Genomic DNA, 11,745 nt, shown 5'->3' with positions numbered 1-11,745 from the left:
CATTCCTGCACCGGACGAGGCAGAGGCAGCGAGCGCTTGAACAAAAATGGAGCGTTGCAGGCGCCAGAGCAGCTTGCAGGCTTTCAGTTTTCCGAGTACCCTGAGATGCACATGCAAGATGCTCGAGAAATATTTTTCTGAGTCCTTCTCCAAATAATGCTCAGCTGATGAGCGCATGCCACTCTTCATCATGCTGTTTTTGATGCAGGGCTTGTGTTTTGCAGACAATGAGTGGAAATGAGGACGACTGGCTGGCTCTCAAACCCCAGGAACCTTCTCCATCCCAGTGCTGCGGCAGCGGCTGCAAACCCTGCATCTATGATGTGTATGAGAAGGAGCTTGCACAATGGGAAAGGGCCAAAGCAAAGCAAGACAAAAACCTCCTCATGGAAAAGAAGGAGCAGGTCAATTTATCTTTATCACATCCTAGAGCCAGTGCTTTGATCCTACTTGTTAGCGGGTGGGGTTGTGGTGACAGGCGAGGGATGCAGCGATAGATTAAAGCGGTGCCTTAAGAGAAGGCTGTAAATGCAATTCCCCAAACTGCCTTCACAGCCACCCTCCCCCTTGCATGCTCTCTTCCCTGCTGTAATGTGATTTTCCAAGTGTGGAGTTTGCCCTGGTGTCACGTTACAGCCCTGGTCTGCAGCTGCTTCTTGCTGGGGTACCCCCGGCAGCCAGAGACTGCCTCTCTGGAAAGTGGGAGTGGGTAAAAGGTACAAAGAATCACCATTTTCTCCAATAGTTTCTTCAGAGAAGCTCAGTTTTCCTGACCTTTTTAATCTTTGCTGGTTTTTTTAGACTCATATTTTGAGGTTGAAAAAAGCTGCGTTGTGTGTGGTGAAGTAGTTGTCTTCAGAGCGTTATTATAAGCTAGCCGTGGCCCTTCTACATAAGATTAACTATGCTGGGTCAAGCAAAAACGATTGGTGGTGGAACAGCGGACAGTATTTCCTATTCGCAGTGGTCATCAGTAGGTTTCAGAGTTGCCCCCAAAGCAGCACTTGGCTCTTTTAGCAGTATCACTTTTGTTTGTTTCCAGACATGAGAAAATGATGGTGGTGAGTCATAGCAGGATGACCTTGCTGGAAGGTGTAAAAATGTAATTTAAAAAGGGAGGGAGAAAATGTAAGATCCCAAAGTGCATGCTGCAGAACATGATAATGAATCAGCAGAGAGCTGAAATTTGCGCTGCACCCCAGCATTTAACACGCGCTCTTCTGAGTACTGAGTATCTCCAGCGCTAAATTAGCACATGCGTTTGCTTCCAAAGAAAAATGAAATAATAAAAGGCGCCATCAAACCAAGTAATTATTTATTGTTGTTCTTGCAGAGCAATAATTCAGAACTGAATCCAGATACATTTACTGCATTCAGCATAAGCTCGGTGGAGCAGCTAACAGAGGACACCTACCAGTACAAATTTGAATTACCAGGAAACAGCAGTCTGCGATTGAGTTTAGGACAACATATCGTGTTAAGGTATTGTTCCTTGTGCTAGTTAAACAGTCTGCATTATGCAACCTAATACGTAGGTTTTTGTCCATAGATAAAGGCTTCACACGAGGCAAATCATAATTTCTATACCTCCACAGTGACACAGATGAAAGAACTTGTGAGCTCGTTAGCTCTATTAATTTCATGGTAAAAGCTATTCCAAAGCTGTGCATTTTTCTTCAGCATTATCCTCGTGTCAGTGGGTCAGAAAAAACTAGGTATGATTAAGAAAATCCATCTGCGGAAAGAAAGAGGCAGAGAGTAGATGTGAAAACAGATTATTTACTCCAGCATGTTGGAATGAAGACAATGAGCTGCACTTACCCCACAGCTCAGTATTTTAGGCCTGATATCTTGGGGTAACTGAGCACCTGGGGTTAACCCCTAGTGTCCAGGCATTTCCTGACTGATTTCTAGCAAAACAACCCTCCTATGTAGTTTATTGCTTGCCAGAAAGAGGCCACTTGGGAGAAGTTTATGTCTCGGCCATCTGTGGTGATCATTGCCAGATAGAAAAAGTCGTGTTATGATGCCATTGATCTGTATCTGTTGTCGTTATTTGTATGTTAGCAGCTGATGTGTACAGCTGGCTGTTGAAAGCACGTGCTTCTCCCCTCAGCCATCCCTCATAACACAGCAGAGGGAAAGGTTTGGTCACTTCCATCAGTTTTGGTAGTAAAGAGCAGGGTGGATATATTACAGAATCCCAGAACGTTGGGGATTGGAAGGGACCTCAAAAGCTCATCCAGTCCAATCCCCCTGCCGGAGCAGGAACACCCAGATGAGGTTACACAGGAAGGCGTCCAGGCAGGTTTTGAATGTCTGCAGAGAAGGAGACTCCACAACCTCTCTGGGCAGCCTGGGCCAGGGCTCTGTCACCCTCACTGAGAAGAAGTTTCTTCTCCGATTTCAGTGGAACCTCCTGTGTTCCAGTTTGTGTCCGTTCACATATTCTTTCTTTCCATATTCTTTTCTTTCTTTCCATGTTCTATGGAAAAGAGGAAACTTTCTATGGAAAGAGGAGACTTACAGGAAAATATGGTGTATATTGACAAGACCTCAGGTCAAAGCTATGCCCTAACTTTCATTATTTAATTACCAGACACTGTCAGAGCACGAAGGGAAAGCAGTCCCCTGCCCCAAAGGGACAGCAAACTTGCCATGGAAGCATTTTCTCTCCCCTTTGCCACTCTCATATGTTCAGCCATTTCTTACAAAACATCTCAAACACCTTTCCAGGGATGTGTCCAAGAGCTGAATGTGGGGTACAACTGGGAAAACAAAAGATGCCTTTAGCCATTATGTTCCCCCTGGATTTTTACCTCTGGAAGGGAAATGTTTTGCATCTGTGCATAGGCTGGGCCATGGGGAAGAGGACCTGCTGCCTCCCTCATCTCTGCAGAGGTTGAGTAGTACCAGTCAGCGAGCCAAGTCACAGTGAGTTCCTGTATTTCTCTCCTCAGAGGAGTGGTGAATGGCTTGGAGGTCCAGCGAGCCTATACTCCCATTAGCCCAGGGAATGCAGAAGGTTACTTCGATGTTTTAATGAAAGTAAGTAAGCCTGTACAATGTGGATTGGAGTCTGTGTTTTCTGTAGGAACTGAGCGTGCTGTCAGCACTTCAAGTGAGACTCTCAAATCCCTCATGGACTGTTTCTGTTGTTTTGAAGCAGTTGTGCTTTGCTGATAAAAACTGCAGTTTTTCCGCACAAAACTGAGAACGGAGGAAGGTGGCACACAAACAAGTGCTTTGCAGCATAAGCTGTGTTAAGCACTTGGGAGGGCCTCTCAGGAGCCCTGCAGTCACCAGCATGGAAAGAGGTGCCCATTCCACTTCCTTGATTTCATTTTGCCTTTTCAGTCTGCTTTGAAATCACACCCAGTTGTCAGGCCAGTCGAACCACTGATTTTGGGGAGTCTTTGCCCATTCATTACCTTCCCTTCTGTATTTTTCTTTAAGAACTCTCCTTGAAAAAAATTTCATTTTATTTAAAAATGTAGGTGGGGAATAGCCAACTGTTCTGCTCTGCAGGCAATGCTTTGGAGCTGCCTGCAGTCTGAGGGTCCCCATGGCCCATGGGGCAGAGAGGTTGCCCACGGGCACGGGCTGCACCTATCAAGGTGTCTGGGGTGGCAAAGCCCCATTTAGGATCAGTGTCCTAGCCCTTCTGGAGGCCACCACAAAGTGCTGGTTGAGTTCAGAAGCATTTTATAGGAGAACTTGGCTGGAAATTTGTCTGAATAAGGTCTGCAGGGCCCTCATAAATGATTACATTGTGTGGAGAGTATCCAATGGAAGATTTTTTCCCAATACTGCATTTGTGTGACACAGGTGACTCCTCAGGGCAAACACAGACTTCAGTCAAGGTGTGAAATCCAGAGTGCTGGGTGTCCCAAGTGGCTTGCAGAGAACGACCACTTGTCCTCTCCCTGTCTCCCAGGATTTTGCATTTTGGGGTTTATTATGCATTGTGTGTTTGAATGCAAACCCTGTTCTTTAGGAAAGTGCACGGTTTCTATAGGGCACCTGTGGGAGGGTCATTTCACCATTCTTGTGGCAATTGGTGTGTGGTAGGGGAGAAAAATGTTGCATTTGAGTTGCATTAATAGGAGATGCGTTCACAGGACGACTGTGAAATTTCATATATACTTGCTTATTACTCACAGGTTTTGCATTTCAATAATAATAGTAATGATTGTAATGATACCTTTCCTTTACATGCAACCTTTCATCCCAAAGGGAGCTCTAGTTATTCTCTGGCAGTGACAAAAGAGGTTGGTAACGCCTGGTATAAAGCAGCCATTTTTATAACTCACTCTGTAGGTTGTGGTATATTTCACACTATTCAGGCAATTTTGGAAAGTACTATATTATTATTATTACTATGCAATCCAAGCACTGTTCAAACCCTTCTGTCTCCTGTTATTATAGCATTGCATTTGTGATACTACAGTTAAGAATGAGGGACTTGCCATTTACAGAGCATAACCCTCTTTTTTGAGTGATTTTATAATGTTAGGGTTTCTCTCTGTGTAAAACTGGGTGTAGAAGTTCTCCTCCAGGAGACAATTATTTTTTTCTTTTTATTTAGAAAAATTCATTTTAAACCCACGCAATCACTTCTTACTTCAATTTTTTGGGAATAATTTTGGTGAAAGAAGGATCGTCTTAGTTTCCATTACCCGGATCCATTGGGAATAAGCAGGGAGCGGGGCTGACTTTTCTGCTCTTGCCTTGGGTTTCCGTATACATTTGAAGAAGGCAGCTATAAAATACTGCTCCTCTGATGCAACTGCACGCTCTTTGCATGAGACTTAGGACGTGCCCAGAGCTTTCTGATCGCAAAATGTTTCTGACACTAACTCAGAGCCTGGGTGCGTGTTATGCATTTACCTTTCGAATGTAACGACGGGTGCTAGCACTTCGTAATGCTTCAGGTATCTTGTTTAAGGGAGGTTGTTAGGAGGGGAGGAGCATCCGCGTGCTGTATTAGCTAGGGCTGCTTGCAAGCACAAGCACAGCTCACTTTTTCTTCGCGTTGTGGTTCACCAGTTTTGTTTGCCTGCAGTGCAGCTTGGTGGCCAGCCAAGGCACTGGGGTGTGGAGCTGGGCTCCTGGCCAACGCGCGTGCAGAAAATACAACAAAATAGGCTTTTTGGGGTTTTTTGAAGGCTTGTATCGCATCCCATCTTTTGACCTCTGGTTGCGTTGCTCTTCCTCAGGCTTCAGTGGCATTGCCTCTGTGCAGGAGCAGTTGTCTGCTGCAGTTGGTGGCCTCACCTGCTCTTGCTGTTGGGACCAGCCCTTGCTCTCCAGCCAGATCCCATAGGCTGTGGCCATTCTTCTGTGCACGTTTTCTCATGAACCATAAAGCGGTCAGACTTCTAGGACATACGTGTATGTCTGGCACATAGCAACAAGGCTGCTTGGATGAGTCCTTCGTTTTCCAGCCTCTCGTTTCTGTTCCTAGCAAGCACTGACCCTTCCTCATCAGTCACGAGCGAGGTTAGCATTCCTGAAGGCGAAAGCCTACATAATGGTGTTTGTGCCTGATGGAAAGCAAGGCGGATTTTGTTAATGTCTTTCTGCCGTGTGGCCCAAATTAACATATTTTTTTGGAAAATGTGAAGACATTCCTCAGCATCCAGATGATCTGTTCTGAAAGCAAGAGTTTTATAAATGAGAAACCTGACTTTGGGTCACTAATTGTATCAACACAGCATCCGAGAGACTGAAATAAAGCAAGAGCTATGCAGTGTTTATATAACTATCAGTACCCAGAGGGTATTTCCAGACCCCATACCCTGAGATTTGGAGAACAGTTGAAGGCTTGGACTGTGCTTTACATTCGAGGCACTCTTCTCTGTGTGCTTTGTAAGCAAGAGCTCTGATAAGCTTTTTCCAGTTTTGGAAATTCAGACTGCGTGAGAGTGGGTTGTGTTTACATTATAGTCAAGCTGGAATGGATCCAATGTGATTTAATTTAAATGTCTTTGTTTTGGGTATAACTCGGAGTTATTTTTCAAATAGAATGATCTTTCTTTTTAAAAGCATGAAATGTTTTTTTTTTGTCCCATTCTTGTTTAAATGTAGATAACTTTATAATTGACTTTAAGCTGGGAAACTTTCCAGCAGAGTATAATTATTCTTTTCTTTTGTGTAATGTTTTTTATTAGTGCTATGAAGCTGGGCTAATGTCACAATACATAAAAACGTGGAAAAAAGGAGACGTGGTCTTTTGGCGTGGGCCGTTTGGAGGGTTCCCGTATCGACCTAATAAGGTTAGTTCCCTCGGAGACATAGGATGTTTCAGCTTGTAGCAGCCAGCTTTGTTTAGTACGCCAAGGGGAAGGCTTCAATTTGATTACTGTTTTCGTGATTATTTTAGGGACTTCCTGGGTTACTGTATGGTGCTACAGCATTAGCAGTCAGCTGGAGAAAGTGCACCTTATTGAACTGCAGAATATTTAAGAAGGAAGAAGAGAGGGAGGTAGACGAGAGACTGGAAAATATTAGCAAGGCTCTCTGTTCATCACTTGCATTAGAAGTTCCCGATGTGTGTAACAAAAGGAACTCACTTTGCACCAGCAATAAGCGTGGATCGCTTGTTGCCTCACTTGAACCACACTGCTGTTCTGTGACTGAGCATGAGCGAAGGAGAGGTGTTGATCTTCTCCCTTGGGTATTCCCTGAGTTGAAGCAGCTCCAGTGAGGTGTCGCATCACCCAGCCTCTCTGCAAATGCTGATCCCACCTGCTGATACCAGGCTTGCTGCAAAGAAAGGCAGATCCAGTTTCAGGGAAGGGCTTCTCACACATACTAATTCGATTACTTAATTCTGACCTTTCAAATGAGGAGCAAAATTGAAACACTGATCATTAAGATCCCAGAGTCTTGGATTTTTCTTTTTTCTTTTTTTCCCCTCTTCCCCCCCCCCAACAAAAATAAAGCTGTAAAATCGCAGTGGCCAAACTCCATGCAGAGCAATTGTGTTCTGCTTCCTGAAATACTTGCCCTGCTGTTCCCTTCTTTTAAAAGCTTCCAGGTAATAATCTGGGACAGAACAAGGCAGTCATGCCTAGGAGTGGCTGCACTCAGGGGCTGGCTGTGTGATCCATGGGCATGCAGTTTACAAAGCACCTGAGTGATCTGTAAAACAACTTGCTGTAGAAGAACTGTTTATTGTTTAGGAATTATAACATAGGCCCCGAATAATCATTTCATAGTAACATTTTCTTTCATCTCTATTTGCTGCCAGTAGAATAGGACTCAGACTCGGGCAGATCAGATCCATTCACAATAAACTGCTCAGTCAAAATGGAGCACAGGCAGCCTCTGAGGGTTTAATAGAGGCTTAATTCCCAGTTTTGGCATTGGTGCACTGACAGGCAGCTGAAGGAAGTGCTGGGAACCTTCGGTTCTCCTACACGCAGCACCTTACTGCCTGAACGTCCCCATTGTGAGTAGAGTGAGCGTCCCCCATTGTGGGTGGGAAGCACTATGTGCTGCTGGTAACTGATAAAAGTGAGATAATGTACCAGGAAGATACATGGGTCAGGAAGGAGGAGAAACCATTTCCTCCAGAGAACATTCAGGATTGTATTTTGCAGAATCTATCTAGGATAAACCCAGGAAACATTTCCCGTGGGAAAACACCACACAGTGGGTCAGCAAAGTGTACTGCAGAATTGAAACTGAAGTATAAAATAACTGAAATCAAGGCTAAAGTCAGGATAAATTTTTATATTTGGGTAAAATCCAGTTTTATGAGATTTGATATAGAAACCCTGAAAGTGCTGCTTGTAATCCTTTGTAGAAAAATACACTGAGATTTGAATGTACCAGTTCATGACCTTCTGATATGTTCTTTCTCGAGGGAAAAATCAGCGTGGCAGCAAGGAGGAGCTGACCATGAGGACACCCGTTTCCAGTCACCACAGCTCATGCAGAATTTTCTGTTTTGTTGTTAGCACGGAGAACTCCTCATGCTGGCGTCTGGTACTGGCCTTGCACCGATGCTTCCCATTCTCCAGTCCATAACAGATGATGAAGAGGATGAAACCTTTGTAACTCTTGTTGGCTGCTTCCGTACATTTGACAGAATTTATCTGAAACCTCTTCTCCAGGATCTGGCTCGATACTGGAACATCAGAATATTCTATGTCTTAAGCCAGGTAAATAAGTGGAGATGAAGGGTGTGTGTGAGGGTTCTGTGTGCTGGATGAGCCTCTGCCTCCTCTTTTTATTCTGTCAGCATGATCTTAATTCTTTCTAAGTCATCGAGGGTATTTTGTGATCCAATAGCTACTATTCTTAAATCTGCCTCGTGTTCTCACACTGCTACCAGTCTGGAGAATTTCAGGGAAGCAACCATTGCTGCTTGTCCCCCTTCACCTCCTTGGTAGCTGTTCTGTCGGGATGAACCCACTGATTCATAGTCACTGCTGATTTTTGTCCCCCACTTCAGCCGCTTGTCACCACACTAAACATTTGTGCAAAGAAAACTTGACTCTGGGAGACTCACAGCAAGTAAACCATTTCTTTTTCCCTGATACCAGTGCCTTAATCTGTCCTTATCTTCCATTCATTGCTCATGGCTAGACCTCTCTTCTTCTAGTATGTTAGCACCAACTTCCCAGCAATTATCTTTCCTAGCTGACCCATTTTTAAACTTCTTTAAGTTGTTTCCCCTTTTGTAAAATTACTTTTTCTGCCAAATCCATGGGATGAGGGCATACCTCTCAGTGGTCTTACATTTTGAGCAGTCTTTTCATTTCCATTTGATCCCAAAGTTGCCTGTGTTCTGCATGGATTTAGCCGTTGAAAATTACTTCCCTTAGAAATGAAGAATCATTGCAGGGAGGATATAGAAAGAATTATTTATGCTAAGGGAGTGAATCCCACTGCATTTTTAGTTTCTCAGATGAATAATTTTTTCGGATCTCTCGCGGTGGACCTGCCTCATACATTATGTTCCACGTGGCCTCGGCAAGTTGAGATTGGGGATAGAGAAAAGTACTTGTGACTTAGGCACCTCCTCAGCTGCTTTATACCGGTAATTGTCTCTGGCGACATAGCTTAAATACCCTTTTCAGGACAGTGCTGTCTCAAGAGTGTGAGGAGGTCTTGAAATTCAATCAGTGAAGGGCAAGAAACCCACCTGACCCCTGTCAGCACCGTCTGCCCCGTGTGTGCATCTCTCCCGTTCGTCTCTTCTCTTAGCACGTGTGTTGTGGTTCAGTCCTGGCTCGTGCATCATCCCTTTCAGGATTGGATATCTGTCTGCCTCAGTATTTCACTCTGCTGCCTGTCACCATCTGAGCACCTTCTGCTTCTAATTAATAGCAGTAGGGGAGTCCCTACTGGCTCTAATGCTGTGGGATGTGGCATTTCTCTTGGGATCACAGCTGTGTTTGGAGCAGGGCTGGCTTCTTTCAGTTTTGGTCGAGGGAGATGGGACTGAAAGAGGCCTGGGAATGGGAGAGGCAGTAGAGAGGAGTAGACTTGGGACTTAGGATTTGGGCACGCTGGGAAGTGGTTCTCCAAGGAGGAGGTTCTGCAGCATTTGTTAGCGATAGTTATGCTCTGGTTTTGTTCAGTCCCCTCTGAATGGCCAGGTCCCATGGCAAGGAAAGATTTGATCTGGGCTTTGAAGAGGAATGCAGCTCTTGGGAAGTGTCAGTTCTACTCAAGTGGAGTTGCAAGGGTGAAAAATGTCCAGTGGAGGAGGAAGGAGATTCGACAGTAAGCAATCAGTTGGCCTTTTTAATGTGCCACACTGCAAACCTTTTGCCTTTTCAGGAAACTTCACTGGAAACACTTCCTTGGAGCTATCGGGAAAACACGTACGTTGGTCGTCTCAGTGAAGACTTGATGAAGACGATAATAAGTTCCTGTCGAAGAAAGCCGTTTGTATTAATCTGTGGCTCTGCTGCATTCAATGAAGATATGAGTAGATACTTGAAAGCTGCAGGAGTTGAAGAAAATTCCTGTTTTGTCTTTTAGCAGGCTCTTCCTGACCTGAGGAAACTTGGATGAGCCTTGGGTGTCCTTGTTTCTGTGCAGACACTGCTCAAAACTGGTCATCTCGATAGGCTGAGTTTCTTGTGCGTGTACTTTCATAGGTCTTTGGATCAAATATTTGTCTCCAGTATGATTCCCACTCTTGAGAGTGTTTTAAGGATCAGGTGCTGCTGCAGAGTGGCTGCTGTAATCACCCACACCTCAGGGAACAGCACATGAATGTTAATGGCCGTCTTCATGTGCAATTTTAAGAGGGAGATCTCTTAGGCATCCAAAAAAGCTTCCAAATAGAGTTCTGCTGTAATATGAAGACCAGTGACTTGCTTTGTGATCTGTGTTACTCTGCAGTGGCCTGGTGCTCTGGAGTCCATGATTTTGGTTGTGTCATTATCTTGCAGGGTGATGCCAGGCAAGTCACTTCAACCTCTCTGTGCCTCAGTTTCCCTGTTATACACTAACATAGAGGAGAAGATACTGATCTCTGAAAGGAGCCTTTCCAACCACGGTCCCCAAGTGTTGTATAGTAGCCCTGGCTCATTAAACTGATTGTCTTTATCAATTATACAGCTGTTTCTTTTTGCCACAAGACTCTCAGAGGTGCCCAAGAAGTGCTCCAAGCATACAAGAACGCTGCCTGAGGAGCGAAAGCTTCACAGGGCTTTGCTGGGGTGCTCCCCTGTGGGGCAGGGGGCAGAGCCAAGGGCCTGCCCTGAGGCATGGCAGCCTCACAACTGCCCTGACACAGCACCCAGCCTGGACACCTTGGCCCCTTCCTCCTATTTCAGTCTAAGATGCTGCTGCCTTTCCTCTGAGATACCCCCCGTCTGCTCTTTTACCATCTGAGACCACTGTGCTTACTAACTCCACCTGGACATACAGCCTTTCTGCACACCCTTGTGTCTTTCCATTCATTCCCAGCTCATCCTGTGTTGAGGTTTCACAGGCTGTGAGAGGTGATGTTGCATTGTTTGTTGCATGCCTCATTTTTTAGCTGTATCAAATAGTACACGTTACACAGAGGAGATGTAGTTTGAGTTACTCAAAATAAGCAGTGTACACGAAAATGATGGCTCTGATTCACATGTTTGAGGGGAGGAAGTGTAGGGTTCCCCTTGCATTGGTGAGATTTGTCTCCAGTTATCAAACACCTGGAATTAATCCTGTGTAGCTGTAGCTTTTATGTTAACTCCATCAGAGCCAAGGCTGACAAGTGCTATTTGTGACCCAAAACAGGGTTCTGGCTTTTAATGCAGAGCGATCCAGGGAAGTTGTCCACGTTCAGTCCAAGGTAAGCTCTTGACTCCCATCCGAACTGTGTTTTAGCCACTGTAAACCTCATGTGTGATGGAAGTGCTTCTGTGCAGTATGAGACTGACAAAATAAGCAGTTGCTTTTGCCGGTTCCTCTCCCTACTTTGGCCTTAGCTGGGAACATAGAGAAAATATTTTCCTCTAATATTACACACTCTGAAAACCTTACTTGCGTACCTCTTGCTTTAAATATTTTGCCTTTCTGAGACGTTGCGAAAATCCACCTAGCCCTTTTGTGAAGGCCTGAGCTAAAACTTCGCGCTCGCTTTGGGAAAAGCGATGACTTTCTGCGCGAAAGCCGGGGCTGTTCCTTTAAGCGCAACCCCAATATGTCTGGGTATTTCAGCACATATGGGCCACGATGGTTAAACCTTACCCAGCTGGTCCAGCCGTTCTGCCGCGAAGCCTCCCGTCT

General features: G+C 45.1%; 1 protein-coding gene across 1 annotated transcript; it reads left to right on the top strand.

Annotated features, from left to right (window-relative positions):
• The first annotated feature begins 227 nt into the window (after positions 1–227).
• LOC104545279 (NADH-cytochrome b5 reductase-like) lies at positions 228–10,002 on the top strand. The gene is made up of 6 exons (XM_010190374.1): positions 228–404; positions 1,334–1,482; positions 2,961–3,048; positions 6,174–6,278; positions 7,968–8,171; positions 9,799–10,002. The coding sequence occupies exons 1-6, from the start codon at positions 228–230 to the stop codon at positions 10,000–10,002; spliced, it is 927 nt and encodes a 308-aa protein (XP_010188676.1).
• The last annotated feature ends 1,743 nt before the right edge of the window (positions 10,003–11,745 follow it).

This window comes from Mesitornis unicolor, unplaced genomic scaffold (genome assembly GCF_000695765.1).
Source record: "Mesitornis unicolor isolate BGI_N332 unplaced genomic scaffold, ASM69576v1 scaffold5158, whole genome shotgun sequence".
In the NCBI taxonomy this organism is placed as follows: Eukaryota; Metazoa; Chordata; class Aves; order Mesitornithiformes; family Mesitornithidae; genus Mesitornis; species Mesitornis unicolor.
This window is presented reverse-complemented; position numbering and strand designations above follow the sequence as displayed.

Bases quoted from the DNA above. Each gene is read 5' to 3' on its own strand.
- LOC104545279 (XM_010190374.1), top strand. From the start codon at position 228: ATGAGTGGAAATGAGGACGACTGGCTGGCTCTCAAACCCCAGGAACCT. The intron at 405-1,333 runs GTCAATTTATCT...TTGTTCTTGCAG, and splicing joins TCATGGAAAAGAAGGAGCAG to AGCAATAATTCAGAACTGAA. The intron at 1,483-2,960 runs GTATTGTTCCTT...TTCTCTCCTCAG, and splicing joins GGACAACATATCGTGTTAAG to AGGAGTGGTGAATGGCTTGG.